Source organism: Spermophilus citellus, assembly GCF_964194105.1.
Source record: "Spermophilus citellus genome assembly, chromosome: 4".
NCBI lineage: Eukaryota > Metazoa > Chordata > Mammalia > Rodentia > Sciuridae > Spermophilus > Spermophilus citellus.
In genome coordinates, this window is record NC_138185.1 from 130,515,200 (window position 1) to 130,538,091 (window position 22,892).

General features: G+C 34.4%; 1 protein-coding gene across 1 annotated transcript in view; it reads left to right on the forward strand.

The window, feature by feature from the left end:
* The window catches only part of SECISBP2L (SECIS binding protein 2 like), a 54,535-nt gene that overhangs the window by 20,206 nt on the left and 11,437 nt on the right, over positions 1 to 22,892 (forward strand). The window contains exons 8-16 of the mRNA XM_081291725.1: positions 4,119 to 4,253; positions 5,634 to 5,714; positions 6,724 to 6,891; positions 7,038 to 7,179; positions 11,097 to 11,263; positions 12,202 to 12,334; positions 13,746 to 13,908; positions 16,289 to 16,509; positions 17,314 to 17,468. Of these exons, the coding sequence (XP_081147851.1) occupies positions 4,119 to 4,253; positions 5,634 to 5,714; positions 6,724 to 6,891; positions 7,038 to 7,179; positions 11,097 to 11,263; positions 12,202 to 12,334; positions 13,746 to 13,908; positions 16,289 to 16,509; positions 17,314 to 17,468 (1,365 nt within the window). The remainder of the gene's footprint in view (positions 1 to 4,118; positions 4,254 to 5,633; positions 5,715 to 6,723; positions 6,892 to 7,037; positions 7,180 to 11,096; positions 11,264 to 12,201; positions 12,335 to 13,745; positions 13,909 to 16,288; positions 16,510 to 17,313; positions 17,469 to 22,892) is intronic.

Genomic DNA, 22,892 nt, shown 5'->3' on the forward strand with positions numbered 1-22,892 from the left:
TTTAGTCTTCTTTTTTTTTTAATGGCTTCTGAGTATTTATTTATTTATTTTTGATGTACTAGGCTTCAAACCCAGGGATACTCTGCCACTGAGCTACATTCCCAATTCTTTTTATTTTAAGAAAAAGTCTTACAAAGTTACCGAGGCTGGGCTCAAACTTGCCATTCTCCTGCCTTAGCCTCCCAAGTGTCTGGGATTTCAGTGTGTACCACCATGCCTGGCTGGCTCCTGAGTTTTAAATGAACTGAAAATAACTTGTCCTAACACCAGGGTTATAAAGGAATTTGCCTATGTTTTTTCTCTAGGTTGTTTAGGTTGTTGAGTGTCTCATTTTCTTACATTTAAAGCTAGCCAGGCCGGGTGGCACACCTGATCCCAGCTACTGGAAGGCTAAGACAGGAGGATTGAAAATTGGGAGGCAGTCTGGGCAACTTAGCAAAACTCTGTTTCAAAAATAAAAATTAAAAAAAGGGGGTGAGGCTGGAGATGTAGCTCAATAGTAGAGTACTTATTTAGTGTGTGTAAGGTTTTGGGTGCCATCTCCAATACTGGGAAGAAAAAAGATACAGAAAGCTTTATTCTACTTGGAGTTTTTCCACATATATGGTGTGAAATATGGATCCTATTTTGTATTTTTCTGGTAGCACCCAAATCTGCCAACACCATTTATTGAAAGATTCATCTTTTTCAGAGATATGAGATCACCGTTTGTCACCTATTAAATTCCCACATGTATTGGAATCTACTCTGGTCTTTTCTATTCCATCAGCTTCTATATTAATCTATAAATTCGGAGAGAATGAACTACCTTGTGATGTAGCATCTTTCTATCCAAAAACAGTATGTCTTCCTGTTTTTTGAGTTGTCTTACTATGTTCTTCAGGAGTGTCAAAGTTTTTCTAAAATAAGTTGGTATATATCTTCAAACATCATTTCCTAGTATTTTTTTGTTATGTAAATGGCATAAGAAAATAATCCTGAGTTTTAATATGTATTTGAAGCCATAGCTTCTGCTTTGCTTTATTCATGATTCCCAGTTTCTATCAACAAAACTCTTTCTTAGAACTGACATAAAGTATTTAGATATCATGAAGTTATTGGAATACTTGCATATTAGGGTCTCATGAACTTTGTTGGTTCCATTAGTTTGGGGGTTTTAATTTTTTAATATTTTTCAGTTATAGGTGGACAAATATCTTTTTTTAAAATTTTTTAATATTTATTTTTTAGTTTTCAGCAGACACAACATCTTTGTTTGTATGTGGTGCTGAGGATCGAACCCGGGCCCCACGCATGCCAGGCGAGCGCACTACCGCTTGAGCCACATCCCCAGCCTGACAAATATCTTTATTTTATTTTTATGTGGCGCTGAGGATGCATGCTAGGCGAGCGCTCTAACTTTGAGCCACAACCCCAGCCCCTGGGGGTTTTAATTTTAATTTTGGCACGTTTGTCCCTAAGAATCAAGTTGTATTTGTTTTTAAAGAAAATTGTTACGTTTGTAATACATGTACACTAACTCTGATTTACAAAACAAAAATGGGAATAGCCAGGTTGTAGGTCTTTGCATGTATATGTTTGATTTCAGAATCAAAGGCTTATGTTCTAACACCTACTCTCTCAGTCTGCTTCAAATTCTATTTATTGTTAGATTTTTTGGGTAACTGTAATGAAGATCATACTTTTGCATCTTTTTTGAGGGGTGATACTGGGGATTGAACTCAGGGGCACTTAACCACTGAGACTTATCTCCAGTCCTGTTTTGTATTTTCTTTAGAGACAGGGTCTCACTGAGTTGCTTAGCACCTTGCTTTTGCTGTGGCTGGCTTTGAACTTTCAATCCTCCTGCTCAGCCTCCTGAGCCACTGGGATTACAGGCGTGTACCACTGCACCCAGCTTCTTTTGCATCTTTTAATTCTTCAGGTTTAGAGAGTCATTTATTGTCAGGTACAATGGGTATTTGAGAGAAGGTGCTTTAATTGTCTTTTAAGATTCTTAGAACAGTTACTATGATTTATTTTGTGATATTGGGGATTGAACCCAGGGACACTCTACCACTGAGCTACACTCCAAATCCTTTTTTATGTTTTTATTTTAAGACAGGCTCTCTCTGAGTTGCAAGGCTGGTCTCCAATTTGTGATCCTCCTTCCTCAGCCTCCCTAGTTGCTGGGATTACAATCACCATGCCTAGCTTAATTTTTTCCCCCTAAACCTTATGACAGTTAAACACTTTGAAAAATCGTTAGTATCAAAATGTACTGTGTACATAGTGGCTAACAAAGAGAAATTTATCACTCATGATCCTGGAGGCTAGGAAGTCCAAGATCAAGGCACTGGTAGAAGTCAGTGTCTGGTGAAGGCCTACTTCCTAGTTCATTAGTGGCTGTGTTCTATGTCCTGACATGGTGGAAGGGGTGAGGGAGCTCTCTGGAATCAATTTATATATTTGTTAATTTTTCCAGTCCTGGAGGTTGAGCCTGTGGACTTTTGCATGCTAGGCAAGTTCTTTACCACTGAGTTACACCCCTACCCCCTGGACCCCATTTGGTCCCTTTTATAAGCTCACTAATTCTTTTCATAATGGCTCTGCTCTCATGACCTAGTCACCTACCAAAATTCCCACCTCTAAATAATATCACATTGGGAGTTAAGATTCAACACATGAGTCTGGAGGATACAATAATCATTCATGTGATTGGATGAAAAATTTATTCTTATACTTCTGTTTTCTTAGAAAAAAAAATTTTATTAACTACTTTTCCTTAGAAGTTAAAAAAATAAATGGCAGATATCAGAAGACTTACTTAAATAAGAAAGTAGGGGCTAAGATTGTGGCTCAGTGGTAGAGCTCTGTGTGAGGCACTTAACTAGCATGTGTGAGGCACTGTGTTCGATCCTCAGCACCACATAAAAATAAATAAAGAAAATTATTTTAAAAAGTCACCTTTAAAAAAAGAAAAGAAGGGTTTGGGTTATGGCTCAGTGGCAGAGTGCTTGCCTCGCACATGTGAGGCATTGGGTTTGATCCTCAGCACCACATAAACATAAACAAAATAAAGATATTGTGTCCATGTATAACAAAAAAAAATATTAAAAAAAGAAAAGGAAAGGAAAGGCTGGGTGTGGTGGAGCACATCTGTAATTCCAGTGGCTCAGGGGACTGAGACAGGAGGATCTTGAGTTCAAAGCCAGCCTCAGCAACGGCAAGGAATTAAGCAACTCAGTGAGACACTGTCTCTAAATAAAAAAATACAAAATAGTGCTGGGGATATGGCTCAGTGGTTGGCTGCCCCTGAGTTCAATCCCCAGTACCCCCACCCCCCAAAAAAAGGAAAAAAAGTAATGTGCAGTCTCCTGAAGTGGTAATAACATCTTGCAAAACTATAGTGCAATATCATCACCTGGATGTTAATATTGAACAGTTAAGTTATAGAAGTGATCCATCACAGGATCTCACTTTCTGTTATTTTGTTTTAAGAATGTTTTATGGCTGGGCATGGTGGTGCATGTCTATAATCCCAGCAGTTTGGAGGCAAGGTGGAAGAATCACAAGTTCAAGGCCAGCCTAAGCAACTTAGCGAAACCCTTCTCAAGATAAAAAATAAGAAGGGTTGGGGGATGTAGTTCAGTGGTTAAGCACCTCTGGGTTCAAAAGAATGTTTTATGATTGTACTTGTATAATCCTTTGGGGTTGGCTTTTTTCACTCATCTGGTTTTCTAGAGATCCACCATGTTGGGCTTATCAGTAGTTCATACTCTTATGGCTGACTACTGACCAACTGTACTTTAGTGTGGATATACCATAGTTAGATTAACTGTTCACTCACTAAAGAACATCTGGTTTATTCTCAGTTATTGGCTCTTGTAAATAAAGCTGATATAAATAAATATTCATGTACAGGAAAAGGAAAGATAATGATCGTCAATTGTCACATTTTTATATTTTCCTTTTAATTAACTTATTTGTCAGAAATTTTCAACTTTTTAAAATAAATTATGCACTTTGAACATTTATTGCATTGTACACTTTTGTATATTTTTCTGTAAGATGTTATATTTCAATAAAATATTTACTTAAAAATAATATTTTCTCTTCCCCTCTGGGGTTTATTTAAGGTTGGATTCAGATGCCGAGGCCACAGTACTTCCTCAGAAAGAAGACAGAATTTGCAAAAGAGACAAGATAATAAGCATTTAAACTCTAGTCAGTCCCATAGAAGTGACCCAAATTCTGAGTCTTTATATTTTGAGGTATTTTTTTCCAAAATCTATACATAAACTGTTATAGAAAATTTCTCATTAAGAAATTAATTTGTTGTACTGTAAATATTTCTTAGCATGTGGCTCTACTATTAGATAGTAAATTATCCAGAAATATTGACTCATTTTTATTTGCCTTGGTTAGATATATTTAGTCTACATTAACTTCATTAATGATTATTTTATAAATTTTTGTCATGTGTGTTCATTTTGAGATGGTATATTAAAGTAGAACTTGATTTCATGTGGATTTCATCCAGTATGAAACTTTTTCTCAAAATTTTTTGTTGTTGTTGTTCAGTCCATTTGTAAGGTTTTTCATATTTGAATAGTTCAATCTAGTTGATTTGTGCTGCCATTCAGGTGAGTCTTAGAGAAGGAAGAAAAATATACTCTGTAGTACTACTAGTACATGGCAACCTTCCTATGGAGAGTGTCCATCCACCTAGTAGAATGCAGAAATATAAACACCTAATACTTGGTTGAGTGTGGTTGGAGTTGAAAGTAGCCACAAGTCACTTTGGGTTTTAGGCAGGATAGGAATAACATTTGAAATGGATTTTAAGGAATCAGTATAATTTGCTTAAGTCATACATCCCTGATAATTCATTTGTATAACTCATTTTGGTTGGATCATAGATTCTATAAAATAGGCTAATAGATGGAGATTAAACTGGAATTCTTGAGGTTAAAGGATAAAGATGAAAAATATGATATATAAGCTTAAGTAATTTCCCCAAAGTACTTGAGAGTACATCTCAATTATTCTATGAAAAATAATTCTAGTGTCTACAAGTATGGCAGTTTTTAAATATGCACTTAACTATGATTGGTTGCATTCTTATATTTAAAGACTTTAGATATATATTTTCAATGTAAAAATATATATTAAATATACATTTTTCAATATAAAAGATGATATTGGTTAAGAATTAATTTGAGTAGAAAAATTTAAAAATTTTAAGCTTTTAATTTTGTAGTTGTGTATGGGGGATAGAGAATATATTAATAAAATTCATATCTTTTCCAAATGATCTGAATGTGATAAAATCCAATTTAATATTTTTTCAATTACCTACCTGTTTGGGATACCTATAATAACTAATTTGTAATTAGTAATCAAAATGGAAAATAGGTGCAGAAATCCAAGGATGAACATAATGTGGCTATGCTCCCATGCTTTAATAATTCATTTGGGTGGGATTTAGCATGTACTAAATGAGATTTCCTTTTTAAGGCTGATTTTAATTAGTTCAATAGTACAATACAGAAAATTATTTCCCCATTTTTCATTACTCTTAGCCATTATAAAAAGTTTTTTTTAAGAGTTTGCCCTCAATTGTTTTTATTAAAAATGTGAAATTATTTTAGGATGAAGATGGATTTCAAGAACTACATGAAAATGGAAATGCAAAGGATGAGAATATTCAACAGAAACTTTCTTCAAAAGTGGTAAGCGATTCTTTTTAGAAACATAAGCAAATAGACTATCTTTTAAACCATGGCTATGTGAAAAGAATAATATATTAAAGGTAGATATAAGGAGAAATGGGCAGAGTAGTATACAGAAAACAGTATGTTCAGTATTTAACTTGAATGTTTCTTTTTGTATTTTGTTTTGTTTTTGGTACTAGGGATTGAACCCAAGGTGCTTTACCCCTGAGTAACATCTCATTTTTATTTGTTTTATTTATTTTTAAAACATTTGTAGCCTTTGCTAAGTTGCCAAGGCTGTTCTCAAACTTCATATCCTTCTGCCCCAGCCTCCTAAGTCATTGGGATTACTGATGTGGGCCACCATACCCAGCCTGAATGTTTCTTTTCTTTTTCTTTCTTTTTTTTTTTTTTTAATCTAATATTTTTTAGTTGTCAATGGTCCTTTATTTTATTTATTTATATGTGGTGCTGAGAATTAAACCCAGTGCCTCACACATGCTAGGCAAGTGCTTTACCTCTGAGCCACAATCCCAGCCTGTGAATTTTTTTTTTAAGTTGTCAATGGATTTTTATTTTATTTATTTTATATGCAGTGCTGAGAATTGAACCCAGTGCCTCACACAAGCTAGGCAGTCTCTCTACCACTCCAGCCCCAGAATGTTTTCTTTTTAACATAGCCAAAACAAAGATATTTTCTTTGAAATCTACAGTTTCATTACAAGACCAGAAAATATCATTAATTACATAATGAAACATGTAACAGTCTGTACAGAAATTTTCTCAGTTAGTGAAAAAATTTACTTTGGAGATATTTTGTTTCATTTCAGAGGTCAAAGATCCAGACATGGGTCACTCGTTGCAGTAAGCTGTTGTCCCTTTTTTCCAGGCTGAAATGATCCACTTTCTCACTCTGTTTTATGATGTCAAATCCGTACGTTACAGAACATGTCTCATTCTGGATTTCTTCTTTATGATTAGACTTTTATGATATCACTAACAAATGTTTTTCTCTGGTTATCAATAGTTGGATGATTTACCTGAAAACTCACCAATCAATATAGTTCAGACTCCAATTCCCATTACCACTTCAGTTCCTAAACGAGCAAAAAGTCAGAAGAAGAAAGCGTTAGCGGCAGCTCTTGCCACAGCTCAAGAATATTCAGAAATAAGTATGGAGCAAAAAAAGTTACAGGTATATAGTGATTTATATGAACAATTATAATAATTTATTTTCTAGGTTTAATGGGATGGATAGGAGTAATAAGCATATAATAATGGTAACTTGTTATACTTTCATACTACAACAAAAAAATAAATATTTTCATATTTACTTTGCAGGAAGCTTTATCAAAAGCAGCTGGAAAAAAGAATAAAACACCTGTGCAGCTAGATTTAGGAGACATGTTAGCTGCTCTGGAAAAACAACAAGCAGCAATGAAAGCACGGCAGATTACTAATACCAGACCTCTGTCATATACAGGTAATTATATCATTAGTCTGGGTAATTTGCTATTTGGCTTTGGCAATATATTTTGAATATTATTAATCTAAATTTATATTTATTTCTATATATGTGTATATACATATATTTATGATCTAACTTAAATTGTATATATATGTATATATGGATACATATACATATTATATATATGCAATTTTAGTTAGCACAAGCCACAATCCTCAAAATTGTCCATGTCTCTTCACTTTCCATATCAAGTCCAAGTTCTTCAGTACATCCTGTCTATTCTGTCTTCAAAATATATCCATAATTTACTCACCAGATCCTTTTCCTGTCATCCGAGACTGTCCATCATTATATTATACTATTGTAGTTTCTGACTGCTCTCTACCCGTCCCTCAGTTTCTCTCCCTCCTTCCCTCCCTCTGCTTCTCTCCCTCCCTTCCTCCCCCTTTCCCTTTTGGGTACTGGGGATTAAACCCAGCGGTGTTCTACCACTGAGCTACATCCCAAGATGTTTTTATTTTTTCTTTTGAGAAAGGTCTTGGTAGGTTTCCCAGGTTGCCCTCAAAGTTGCTATCCTCCTGCCTCAGCATCCTGAGTCATTGGGATCACAGGTGTATACTACCATGCCTGGGCCCCCAAATTTATCTTAAAAGAAGTCGTCTTTTTAAGATATAATCCAGATTATATCTGGCTTCATCTCACTTGGAATAAAGCCTCATTCTGCCCCCTTTGCCTCTTCACCTTCATCACCATTCTCTCCTGACACATTCACCATCTCAGGTATACACAACATGCTTCTAGCTCAGTATCTTTGGGCTTGCTGTTCCCTTTTCCTAGAATGCTGCTTCCCTGGATATCTGTATTGTTTGTTCCCTTAGGTCCTTCAAATCTCTGCTAAAATGTCAATTGGGCATTTTGAACCAACCACATTTTTTTCTTCTTTAATGGTTAGAATAAAAATCACAAGTTATTTGGTTCTCCTGTTATATTATCCAGTTTAAATACCAAACAGAAGTTTTGGTCAAATTTTGTGTGTGTGTATATGAGAAAATGATCTGATTTTCTACTGAAACAGTAATTTCTATTTTAACAAACCTTGTCAGTTTTAGAGCTCTCAGCAGTTCTAATGTGCTCCCTCATTTCTTTGTTATAATCTTTGTTTTAGAGGGTGAGGAATAGGACAAAAGGGAAGGGAAAGGCATTAATAAAAAGCACTAATGCTAAATGGTGGAATGAATTCTATGTGTTCTGTTCCAGTGGTGCTTATTAGAAGACTGAAAGATAAATAACAGTGTATAACTGTCATCTGTATGCAAAATGTTTAAACCTATAGCTAGTTACCATTCCAATATAAAACTTTGCTTTGAGTCACTGTTAGTAAAAGTAATATTGAATGTGTGCCAAGCTTTAGAGTTACATGTTATTGAGATGGGGGAGTGGCAGTAACAACTCCCTGTAGTCTTTCCAGAATAAAGCAGTGTTGGGGAAGAGGCATGAACTTGTAGCTAAAAGCAGGGGCTCTGAAGTCAAACTGTCTGGGTTTGAATCCTGCTCTTCTACATATTTATTTGGGAAGTTACTGTGCTTCAATTTCTTTACATTAAAGTGGGGGTATTGATAATACTTACTTCAGGATTGTTTTGAGAAGTAAAGAGATGATGCATGTAAAGAGCTTAGAGAATTTGGATTATATCACTCAATAAATGTTAACTAATATTATGAAGAAGAGATTGTTAACCTGTAATATTTCAAATGAGTTATTACAACTTTGATTCATTTAGCAAATGTTAATCAATAGTAAATAACTTTGCAAAATATGCAGTCAGAAACTATTGGGATTGCAGAGATGGTGAAGATAAACTTTTTTGTTCAAGAAGTTTAATCTAGTGAGATTAGAAAGTCATACACAGCTAATCAAAAGCAGCACTTTAGGAAAGATACCAGCAAAGTTTTGTAAATCCTTGGAAGAGTGAGAGAGTGATGTATGTCAATGTGGAAATATGGGAATGGTGTTATAAATCATTTCATATAAGATAGTATTTGAACTGGGCTTAAAGAAGGAATAGCATTCTCTCTCTGTATTTTTTTACACTTTATTTTATTTAGTTATTTATTTTTATGATAGTAGGAATTGAGCCCAAGGGCAATCTACCATTGAGCCATATCCCCAGCCTTTTTATATTGAGACAGGGTTTCACTAAATTGCCCAGGTTGACCTCCAACTTTTGATCCTCCTGCCTTGGCCCTGGTGTTGCTGGGATGTAGGTGTGCGCTATCATACCCAGCCAGGAGTAGACTTCTTGATAGATAGAATGAGATTAACTTCTAACCAGTCACCAGTGTTTAAACTGGAAGTGTTGATTACAAAGAATGCTACTGGAAAGTTCAAGAAAAGAATGAGACTGCGGTAGTGATGAAAAAGAATTGTAAGGAATTGATAGGCTTTTTCAATGGTAGGATGTAGAAACAGATCAAAGATGATTCTTTACTCTGGCACAGAGTGTGTGGTGAAAAGAGCTATGATGGTAAAACACAAAGATCATGGAAGAATTTTGTTGGGAAGAATAGGCAGGAGCCTTGATTTAAAATGCAAGCAATAGAGGTCCTGTGGTTCTTATTTGACATGAGTTATGAATGAATAGTTCAGGTTAGAGATCAGTGACTTTCAAATAGAATTGTTGAAGCTATGGAAATAAGGTTGTTGGAGGAAGGAAAAATTGGGGAAAAGATGTTCAGGGATAGAGCCTTTGGAATGTGCAAATTTTTAGGACAAACAAAGAAGAACTAGAAAAATAGAATTGAAAAAGAGTAAAAAAAAAAAAGTGGAAATCACAGAAGGCAAGGAAGGATTTTGAGGAAAACTATAATGGGCCAATGCCCAAGAAAATTAGAAGGGAGTAAAAAAAGAATTTTATTTGGCAATTGCAAGGTTATGTGTGATCTTTACAATAACAGTTTCAAGTGAGTGAGTAGGGCAAAGGCCAGATTGTAATGATTTGGAAAGTGATGATGGGAGAAAGACTGTTTCCAGGGAAGGAAAGAGGAGCTATGGTGCCTTAGCTTGAAGGAAAGTTAGTCAAAGGAAAGACTTTGTCACCCTCAACAACCTTTTTTTTTTTTTTTTTTTTTTTTTTTGCCTTGTTGTGAGGGGTCAGGGAAAAGAATCAAGGGTTAGGGAGGAAATTGAAAAATGCAAGGGGAAAGTGATAGAGCAAGATCCTAGAGGAATTGAGATGGAAGTAAGAACAGAAGTGGTTGGTGAGCCTTATACAGGAGTGAGAATATCTGCCACTTCCTTTCTTGTGGTTAATAATTTATATTAAATAGCATCCTTTCAAGGAAGTGGTAGAAAAGCTCTGCTAGAATAAAAAAAATGAGGTTATCATTTTTAAGGTTTAGGAATGTTAAAGGGTTGGAGGTAGTCATTGGAGAATAAGAGTATTGTTCAGTCATAAAAGAACTGCTATATGGTACCTAGAGTGTGGCTGAGGGGGGAGATCAGCATTTTTGCTGACAGATTAAAATAAGGAAAGGAGCGATGGGCTACATAAGTTTCTTATATAAGTGTGAATAGGTGATTAAGTAGGAATGAGAAGAGGTTCAGTTTTGAAACTTCAAAGGTAGAATGATTTTGACTGAAGACCGCTTGTAAGGAATAGCCATGCATAAAGTTTGCTGCAGTAAGGTAGAACTAATTTATCCCTACTTTGGACCTCCAGATTAGCTAATTGCTTTGGCTTTATGCTTTTTATCTTATGAAAGCTAAAAATTTGGAGGTTTTTCTTAGGGACTCTGCTCCGAGTATTATGATGTCTGTTTTTTTTTTTCCTACAAGAAGAGGATGTTCTTGTTTTTGTGGATTTATTTTTGGAAATTTTGAAAGTATATTAAATTGATCATTATAGTAAAACTAATTTCTTTTTTGTTTTTAGTGGTTACTGCAGCTTCTTTTCACACTAAAGACTCTAACCGAAAACCTTTAACAAAAAGCCAACCCTGCTTGACATCTTTTAATTCTTTGGACATTACTTCCTCTAAAGCAAAAAAAGGAAAAGAGAAGGAAATTGCAAAACTAAAACGGCCTACAGCACTTAAAAAGGTAAACCAAAATCTGGGGATGTTTATTTTATGGGATGAATAAGGGATTTAATCTGTTTTTGCAGAATTAACTGTGATGTTTTAGCCACTAAATTATTGGGAAGTATTAATATTCATGCATTTTTATAACTAGTTAATTTGAAGTCTGGGATGTCACCATGATGATTGTCTTTCTGTGAGGAACAAGGCCCTAGAGAATGATTTTTTTTTTCCCTGTAAGATTAAAAAAAAAAAAAAGTTGAATATCCAAAAGCATTAGACCCTAAGGATCAAAAGCCGGTGGGGTTTTTTGTTGGTTTGTTTTGTTTTGTGTGTGTGTGTGTGTGTGTGTGTGTGTATGTGTATGTGTATGTGTGTGTCAGTGCTGGGGATTGAATTCAAGTCCTTGTGCATGCTCAGCAAGCTCTCTATCACTAACCCCAACTGAGCTGTTCCCCTAACCCCAACCCTGAACTTTAGTACTAACTTTATCTTAGTACTAACTTAGTTTTAGGTAAACTTTTTTACTTTCATTTTCCTCATCTATAAATTGAAGGTGATATTTGCTTTGGTTAACTCTATCAGAAGGATTCGAATGACATAATCCATGTACAAATAATTGAAAATGGTGAAATGTAACTCAGTATATAAACTGGTTTCCAGACTTTTAAACTGAAGTTGCATTTTTGGAAACTCCAATTTATCACTCAGGATTTAAAGAATGAAGCAGATATAGTTTGATAGCTAAATGTTCTCAAGCACAATTGCTTCCCTTTATTTTTGTGTACAGTATTTCCTTCAACCTATAGTGCATAAAATTATATTTACCTTTTCCCAGTTCATTTATATTTTAGCCATGTAAACAAATAACCTACTAAAATCCTCATGTCCATGTGTAAGCAAACTATATACCTCTGTTTTAGTGTACATTGTAATCGACTGGTATAATGACTTTTTTAGGTTATTTTGAAAGAAAGAGAGGAAAAGAAGGGACGTTTAACTGTGGACCATAATCTGTTGGGATCTGAAGAGCCAACAGAAATGCATTTAGATTTTATTGATGATTTGCCACAGGAGATTATTTCCCAGGAAGGTAAGGAGGTCTTTTTTTCTCCTCTTCTCATGGAATGGTCTAGAGCATTTTAATTGAAGGATGAGCTGTTGCTGGTTATGTTCCTATGTGGAGGATGTGCTCCATTATTTTGCATAAATTTCTTTGTTTTGGGGAGTGATTTCCTTTGAAGATGTTTTTAGACAGAGGATAGCTGGAGGGTGGGGAAAGTGTTATAGTGAATCTATGGCATTTTATTACAAATTTCAGAATTTGTAATAAACCCTCAAAATTAAGATCTCACTAGTTACTCTGATACTGTCCCCTTTTAAAAATTTTCTCTTCTTTTATATCTGAAACTCTATTGGTTATCTTTCTTCAAAGAGGTATTTTTCATTTTTGTTGATTTTCTTTTTGCTTTTAGGAAATTGATATTTATGTGTGATAGAGAATTGCAGAGCAGAGCCCAGTTAGTCAATAAGATTCAGTCCCATATAATAAATACTGAACACATACGATTTTGCAGTACATTTAAATCTAACTGATACACAGATTAAGCATTAGTGTTTTGTTTTTAGAGAAATGAATTTACTTCCATGGATTATTCATCTAGGGCATATTTGGTTAAGTTCCCCTTTATTCTCATATATCTCCCTTTGTATTTAGGATTATTCATCCATCTATTCATGCAGCAGATGTTTATTGAATCCTACCACATGTATTTTATTAACTAGCAAGAATAGGGAGGTTGGGGAATATAAAGAAGATACGTAGTAGGCAGGTCCTGTCATCAAAAAGTGATGATCCAGTAGGGAGATAAGATAGATATACGTGCAACTTTGCTAATGATTCTACTGGACATAGAAATATGAACTCATTTCCTGAGTTGTGAAGGAAGAAGCAGTAATTGAACAAAGGAAATGGTAGAGTCAAGGGATGGCATCTTAAAAATGCGGCTCCTTAAGCACAGAAGCAAATGCCACATGAGAGAATCAGGAGAATGTGGAGAGAAAGAGTGAGGTAGAATTTATCATTGCCAGCAACAATTGGAACTTTAAAAAGAAAGATTTCTAAGAAATAGGTGGACAAGTAGAGATGGAGGATAGGGTTATATCTGAAAGTAAGTGCAGATCTTTGTTCTTTAATTTAAATCCCCTGAGAATACGTGTTTCTGATAATAATTTGGCCTCTTCTCATCTCGTTTGTGGAGACTTCAAGGCTGTGCTTAAATTTTAAGAGCATATTTTTATAGATAATAGGAAGACTTAATTTTTGTAGTTTTGTAGAGAATTTTTTTTGTGAGTGTGAAAGGAACAGTGCCTAACTCATTAGCTTGCAGAGAATTAGGAAGTAACCCAAAAGACAACTGCCATTCTAGATTATATAGATCAGTGTAGAGCTTTTCAGCATTTGAGGTTTCTAAATTCTTTCCCCTCATTTCACATCTCCACAGATACTGGACTGAGCGTACCGAGTGATACTTCACTCTCTCCAGCAAGTCAGAATTCTCCATACTGCATGACACCTGTGTCACAAGGCTCTCCTGCCAGTTCTGGGATAGGCAGTCCAATGGCATCATCAACAATAACCAAAATCCATAGCAAAAGATTTAGAGAGTAAGTTTTTGTCTCTTTATTGAGGTGGAATAGTTTAGGATCTTTATTGTGGTTCCGAATCTAGTATTGTCATTGTTACTTCATGAGTTGAACGTGCCAAACACCAAAAATATTTTTTTCAAATTTTGTTTAACAGCTGGTTTTGCTCTATTTGAAGCATTCCCTTTTGTCAGTGTCCATAGAGAGTGATGTGACACTAAATATATTCTGTTGATATCATATAGTGTTTCTACCCTGGACTACTAGCCTCTTACATCTTACATATATAATTTTGTGCTATGAGTTTTTCCCCTCCAAGTGCTTTTGCATATATACACACACACGCGCGCGCACACACACACACACACAGACACACATATGTGTGTATATATATATATATGTATATGTGTATATATATGTAATTAATCCTTCAAAAATTTCTCTCATCAATCAATAACATGTAATAAAGTTCTGAAAACCCTATTTTGTGAAATTAATCTATTACATAAAGCTAATTTTTTCTTTTTTCAAAGTACTAGAAATTGAACCTTGGGTCTTGTGCATAGTGGGTAAGCGCTCTACCATTGAGATACATGTCCAACACCACCTATTTGCTTTTGCTTTTAAGCAGATATTTATAGGTTTTTAGAATTGAAACAATTAGTGAATTACAAAATGATACCTTATCTGTGAATAACCTTAAACTAATGGTTATTGCTATGAAGCATTTCAGGGTTTTAACATTTACATAGGTGAACTACACAACCCTAATTACCTTTATTTGTTTATTTACTTTTTGTTGTACTGGTAATCAAACCCAGTACATTGCACATACTAGGCAAATGTTCTACAACCAAGTTATATCCCAAAACTCTTAATGACATATGAAAGAATCCCAGGGCGAAAGTATTTAGTCTGCAAGGAGCCAAACCGTATCAGTTTGTTCTTTTCCTTTTCCTTATTCCATTGTTTTTTGCAAATACTTTTTGCCCAGCTTTCAGAAGTTAATTAAATGTCAGATAACAGATGTGGAGCAAAAGAACCATTTAGGAAATGTTACATATGTATGAAATAACAGCTTGAAAGAAAAAAGAATGAAGAAAATTGTATTTTCAATATTCTATTCTTTAAATGCATTCCTTAATTTTAATATTTTATGATATTTAATCCTCCCACAGTGTGTCCAGTTTTATCTTCTCTTCTCAAGTAATGTTGTACTTATTTAAACATTTTTTATATACATAATAAAATTCCCAACACACAAAATTTCTTTCTTTCTTTTTCCTTTTTGCACTAAAGAAGGGCAGCCCTGGATTTTCTCACTATATAACTTTGAAATAGAAGTCTTCTATTTTCCTTGCCTATTTATTACTAGATTAGAAGTTACACCATTAAATGCCTGCTTTTGGTAGAGATAAGGGGTGAGAACTAGAAAAGATGGAAAGGGTATATAGAAAATATGTCTAGATGATTTTCTTATCCTAGAAATTAAGTACTATAGTGACATCACATTTTTTCCTGTTTTCCACATTATAACCATACATGATCTCTCAAAGAGCCTCATTCAGTTGCTTTGTCTGATACAAAGATATATGACTACTACCCCAAGGTCTGTTTGATTTTGGCCTCAGTTCAACTATTGAGTTTATCCTCAATAGCTGTTGATTTTCGGAGCTAACTGGGCCATGAAGGTCATCTCATCTGACTCATTTTTGTGGTTAAGAAATGCCCAGAGACTTATTCAAACTCAAAATTAATTGTTAGGACACTCATTTAGAAGTTACCTTTCTTTTCTTGTAGAAGCATCTTTAGTATTCATTGAAAAGAAATAACTTTATATCTTTTCACCAGAAATATTTCATCTGTTTTAACCACATGGCAAGCAAACATTTGAATTTCATTTATATCTTTAGGAATTTAATAATTGGATACTTCATAGAGGTTATTAACCTATCCTTTACTAAAAGCCAATTTGTTGAAATTCATTATCAAAGATAGCCTATATCACTCTTATTTCTAGTTAACTGAGGGATTCAGAGGCTTTATTTATTTATTTATTTATTTATTCATTCTGGGGATTAAATCCAGGGATGCTTTACCCACACAGCTACATCCCCAGCCCCCCACCTTTTTTTTTTTTTCTTGAGACAGGGTTTTGCTATGTTGTTTCCTACTTGTGATCCTCCTGCCTCAGCCTTCCAAGTCGTTGAGATTACAAGCATGCAAACCACAATTCCCAGATAAGGATTTAAAAGTTTTGAAGACTTGACTTTTCATGAAAACTTTTTATTGAATATAGTTTCTCTTAAAGATATTTTCCTAATATAACTTTATAATTACAGAAAAATAGGGTGGAGTTTCCTGTTGTTTTTTTATGTTTTTATTTATCTTTCCTTTATAGGTACTGTAATCAGGTTCTTTGTAAAGAGATTGATGAATGTGTGACCCTTCTTCTCCAAGAACTTGTCAGTTTTCAGGAACGCATCTACCAAAAGGATCCTGTAAGAGCAAAAGCACGAAGACGGCTGGTTATGGGTCTAAGGGAAGTCACCAAACATATGAAGCTAAATAAGATCAAGTGTGTTATAATTTCTCCAAACTGTGAAAAAATCCAGTCAAAAGGTATGTACACTTTGATTTTGAAGTGTTTTGATATTTATTTGGTATAATTGTAGGGTATTTAAACATAGGTCTTTCTCTGTAAAGCATAATATGAAACAAAATATTGAGCCTGAGAAAAGAATGAAGTATTTCAGAGCCTAAAATTAACTAGGATAATTGGGATTGAGTTACAAAGGAAATCCCCATGTATGAATAGTGGTAAAAGAATTCTCTTGGGCCCATTAAGTGTCCCTGCTGTTGTGATGAGAATGGAGACTAGTCAGAGTGCATTGTGCCATGTCATGCTTCTTTACTTGTCCTTTTTTGGTAGAAAAGCTGCTTTAGGTGGATTGGAGTAGACAGATCTGTCCCAGTAGCAGTGGTAGGCAAATACACAGGATAGAAATACCAAATAAAATCAATAATGTGTTATCTGTCTTACTGCATTGTGATAGGTCATTACTTGAGCTGAAAGATTGGAAAAAGGAGTTAGCTACTATTAACAAATAATTTCTTCATTATAAATGTCTGTTAAATTGAAATTTGATTCCTGCTATGCTAATCTGTATGGAGAGACAAAAATATTGGGTTTGAAGTAACTTAGAATTTAATTGGAGAGAAAGAAAATTGTGTGTGTGTATGTTTTAAAAATATATGTATCCATATGTAACATAAAGTCAGATAGTATAATATGTAACAGTGTAAGTGCTATGAGAATTCTCATAGAATCCTTTGCTACTGTGTTTTATGCTTTAGCTGTTGCTTGCTAGATTAGCTCCATTTAGGAAATAACTAAATTACCTCCATATATGTTGATTTTCATAGGTGGTCTAGATGAGGCTCTCTATAATGTCATAGCTATGGCACGGGAACAAGAAATTCCTTTTGTATTTGCCCTTGGAAGAAAAGCTCTAGGACGCTGTGTGAACAAGCTGGTTCCTGTTAGTGTAGTGGGAATTTTCAACTACTTTGGTGCTGAGGTAAGAATAAGCAAAACACACTCTTGGAGTTTTCCCTCCCCTCACATCCCCCAGATAGTACATTTTCTGTGGACACATACCAGAATTAAGTTTAAGCATATAAAGGAGTGAGTTGATGACTCTCAAAGAATACGTGGAAATTCTTGAGTATTACCTTTTTCTTTGAAATCAGTGAAAACATTTGTGTAGGTTATATTCAGTTTGAGAAGATCTTAGTTTCTCTTCTGCCAGTGGTTTTTTCTTTTGAGCTCAGCTGTTTAATACTTGATTATTTATTCAACTACTAGTTGAAGATATCCAGAATTATGCAATGTGAAATAGACACTGTGATGGCTATATTTTGTATACTAGGAATTAAGAGAGAAAAGAATCCTTTTATTGAAGGAACTTTCCTGTAGAAAATTAACTACCTAAACCAGTTGTCAGAATAGTTTTGCACATATGATACCTTCGCCTCTGGCAATTTCTAATACAGAGCTTACAATAGGATTGATAATATGAGAGTTATTAGTTTAGAATAATGCCTGTCAACTGATGGCATTTTAATTGTATATTTTATTTTTATGTGGTGCTGAGAATCGAACCCAGTGCCTCACAGGTGCCAGGCAAGCACTGTACCACTGAGCCACAACCTCAGCCCCCTGATGGCATTTTATGACTATCTTTTTATGGAGTTGACTCTTAAGTACTTTGTGATATCATGGGCAGATCATTTTCTCTTGCCAAACACACTGTTTTTATGTATTTAAGTGTCTCCCCCTTTGTGTCCATTCACTGTGTTTGTATACCTCCCATTCCCCCTCCATTCAGTTTCTTTTCCTTTGCCTACAAAATTATCTACCCACCCACTTTTTATGAATATATCATAATCTGTGCTCTCAAAATTGCCTATGCTTTTCTCCCTTGGGTCTTATCGCATTTCTTTGCTATAATTTATGTGTGTTTCTCTTTAACTGACTTTTTTGAGGGTGGAAAGGCCCCTTGTCTTTGTGTGCCTGACATCTTTCACATTACCTGAGCGTGAGCAGGTGACAAATGTTTGTTGAATAAATTGTGATAGATGTACATCTGCTTATGTTTAACTATATGTGGGAATTTGAGTGCTGAAAAAGAAGGGTCACATATAGATGTCTAATAAAAACGTCCTCTTTTTAAATTCACTATTAAGAGTTTATCGAATAGGAACAGAGCTAGGGTCCAGAAAAGTGAATTTTTTTTTTAATTGTATCAGTTTCTTCATGAATTATATGTGTTAATTTATTTTTATAATTTTATATTATAAAATATTTGCCAGCTTTGCACATTTTTTCTAGCCCTCTAAAATATTAAGGTAAGTAAATTATTATTTAAACTAAAATGTACTCTTAAAATAAAATTTTATAAAATATTGGCATATTATCAAGTATGTCCATTTGTGGTAATATGTACCTAAGTTATTTTTATTATCTGATAAAACCTTTGAATTAAACTTTCCTTATTCTCACATTTAAGACTTTTCATTCCCTGATCCTAGTTTTCTCCTTAATTTTTCTTCTCTTCCCTTATATTCTTTTATTCCTAATAACTTATGTATGTTGTAAAACCAATGTTAATCTCAAAATCATTTGTCCATATGCATATTTTCTTGTTATTGGTTGCACTCTAAATACATTACATTTGCATTTCTCTAATTGCTAGAGATGTTGAACATTTTTTAATATATTTGTTGATTGATTATGTGGCATCTTCTGAGAAGTATCTGTTCAGTTTCTTGGCCCATTTGTTGCTTGGGTTGTTTTTTTGTTTTGTTTTGTTTTTGATGTTAAGATTTTTTAGTTCTTTATATATCCTAGAGATTAGTGCTCTATATGATATGTATGTGGTAAAAATTTGTTCCCATTCTGTAGGCTCTCTATTCACCTCACTGTTTCTTTTTCCAAGAAGAAGCTTTTTAGTTTGAATTCATCCCATTTATTGATTCTTGATTTTATTTCTTGCACTGTAGGAGTCTTATTAAGAAAGTCAGGGCCTAATCAGATATGATGAAGATTTGGGCCTACATTTTTTTCTATTAGGCATGGGGTCTCTGGTTTAATTCCTAGGTCCTTGTTCCACTTTGAGTTGAGTTTTGTGCATGGTGAGAGACAGGGGCTTAATTTCATTTTATCACATATGGACTTCCAGTTTTCCCAGCACCATGTGTTGAAGAGGCTATCCTTTCTCCAAAATATGTTTTTGGCACCTTTATCTAATATGAGATAACTGTATTTATGTGGATTTGTCTCTCTGTCCTCTATTCTTCCATATCATTGGTCTACCAGTCTGTTTTGGTGCCAATACCATGCCATTTTTGTTACTATTGCCCTGTAGTATAGTTTAAGGTCTGGTAAAGTGATGCCACCTGTTTCACTCTTCTTGCTAAGGATTGCTTTAGTTATTTTGGGACTCTTATTTTTCCAGATGAATTTCATGACTGCTTTTTCTATTACTATGAGGAATGTCATTGGGATTTTGATTGGGATTGCATTAAATCTGTATAGTGGTTTTAATAGTATGGACATTTTGGACATTATTAATTCTGCTTATCCAAGAACAAGGGAGATCTTTCCATCTTCTAAGGTCTTCTTTAATTTCTTTCTTTAACATTCTGTTATTTTGATTGTAGAGGTCTTTCACCTCTTGTGTTAAGTTGATTCCCAAGGTTTTTTTTGTTGTTGTTTTGTTTTGAGGCTATTATTATTATTATTATTATTATTATTATTTAAAGAGAGAGAGAGGAGAGAGAGAGAGAGAGAGAATTTTTAATATTTATTTTTTAGTTCTTGGCGGACACAACATCTTTGTTGGTATGTGGTGCTGAGGATCAAACCCAGGCCGCACGCATGCCAGGCGAGCGCGCTACCGCTTGAGCCACATCCCCAGCCCTTGAGGCTATTATAAAAGGGGTAGTTTTTCTAGTTTCTCTTTCAGAGGATTTGACACTGATGTACAGAAATGCCTTTGATTTATGGGTGTTGATTTTATATCCTGCTGTGTTGCTGAATTCATTTATTAGTTCTAAAAGTTTTCTGGTGGAATTTTTTGGATCTTCTAGGTATAGAATAATATCGTTGGCAAATAGTGAAAATTTGAGTTCTTTTCCTAACTGTAGCTCTTTAATTTCTTTCATCTGTCTGATTGCTCTGGCTAGAGTTTCAAGAATTCTGTTAAATTAGAAGTGGTGAAAGAGGGCATCCCTGTCTTGTTCCAGTTTTTAGAGGGAATGCTTTTAATTTTTCTCCATGTAGAATTATGTTGGCTTTGGGCTTAGCATAGCTAGCTTTTACAATGTTGAGATATGTTCCTGTTATCCTTAGTTTTTCTAGTGTTTTGAACATGAAGGGATGCTGTATTTTGTCAAATGCTTTTTCTGCGTCTTTTGAGATGATCGTATGATTCTTATCTTTACATCTATTGATGTGATGCATTGTTTGATTTCCATATGTTGAACCAACCTTGCATCCCAGGGTTGAACCCCACTTAATCATGGTGCACTATCTTTTTAATGTATTTTTATATTCGATTTGCCAGCATTTTATTGAGAATTTTTGCATCTATGTTCATTAGAGATACTGTTCTGAAGTTTTCTTTTTTTCATGTGCCTTTATCTGGTTTGGGAATCAGGGTTATATTGGCTTTATAGAATGAGTTTGGAAGTGTTCTCTCTTTTTCGATTTCATGAAATAACTTGAAGGTCTCGTGGAACTCAGCTATGTATCCATCTGGTCGTGGACTTTTCTTGGTTGGTAGGCTTTTGATGGTGTCTTCTATTTCATTGCCTGAAATTGATCTGTTTAAATTGTGTATATCATCCTGATTCCGTTTGGGTAAATCATATGAGTCTAGAAATTTGTTGATGCCTTTGATATTTTCTATTTTAATGCAATACAAATTTCCAAAATAATTTCTAATTATCTTCTGTATTTCTGTAGTGTCTGTTGTAATATTTCCTTTTTCATCACATATGTTAGTAACTTGAGTTTTCTCTCTCCTTCTCTTCATTAGCATGGCTAAGGGTTTATCAATTTTATTTACTTTTTCAAAGAACCAACTTTTTGTTTTGTCAATTTTTTCAATTGTTTCTTTTGTTTCAGTTTCATTGATTTCAGCTCTGATTTTAATTATTTCCTGTCTTCTTCTATTTTTGGTGGTGATTTGTTCTTTTTCTAGGGCTTTGAGATATAATGTTAGATCATTTATTTGTTGACTTGTTCTTCTTTGAAGTAATGAACTCTATGCAATGAACTTTCTTCTTAGTACTGCCTTGATAGTGTTGCATAGATTTCGATATGTCATATCAGTATTCTCATTTACCTCCAAGAATTTTAATCTCTTTTTTGAGGTCTTTTGCAACCCATTGTTCATTCAGTAGCATATTATTTAGTCTCCAGGTGTTGGAGTAGCTTCTATTTTTTTATTTTAACATTGACTTCTAATTTCATTCCATCATGATCTGATAGAATGCAGAGTAGTATCTCTACATTTTTGCATTTGCTAAGAGTTGCTTTGTGGCATAATATATAGTCTGTTTTAGAAAAGGATCTATGTGCTGCTGAGAGGAAAGCGTATTTACTCATTGATGGATGAAATATCTATATATGTCTGTTAAGTCTAAGTTATTGATTGTATTATTGAGTTGTATAGTTTCTTTGTTTAGCTTTTGTTTGGAAGATCTATCCAGTGGGGAAAGAGGTGTGTTAAAGTCACCTAGAATTATTGTGTTGTGGTCTATTTGACTCTTGAACTTGAGAAGAATTTGTTGGATGAACACAGAATCTCCATTGTTTGGGATATATATATTTATAATTGTTATGTCTTGTTGATGTATGGTTCTCCCAAGCAGTATGAAATGTCCTTCTTTATTCTTTTTTATTAATTTTGGCTTGAAGTTTACTTTATTTGATATGAAGATAGACACCTGCTTGTTTCCACAGTCCATGAGAGAGGTATTTTTTCCCCAATGTTTCACCTTCAGTCTGTGGATGTCTTTTCCTATGAAGTGGAGTCTCTTGAAGGCAGCATATTGTTGGTTCTTTTTTTTTTTTTTAATCCAATCTGCTAGTTTGTCTTTGAATTTGAGCCATTAACATTTGGGGTTATTATTGAGACATGATTTATATTCCCAGCCATTTTTGTTTATTTTTGGTATTTAACTTGACTTGGTTTCTTTCTCCTTTGATTAGTATTTCCTTTAGTGCAGTACCACCCTTTGCTGATTTTCTTTCTTTTTTTTTTTTTTAAAGAGAGAGTGAGAGAGGGGAGAGAGAGAGAGAGAGAGAGAATTTTTAATATTTATTTTTTAGTTCTCGGCGGACACAACATCTTTGTTGGTATGTGGTGCTGAGGATCGAACCCGGGTCGCACGCACACCAGGCGAGCGCGCTACCGCTTGAGCCACATTCCCAG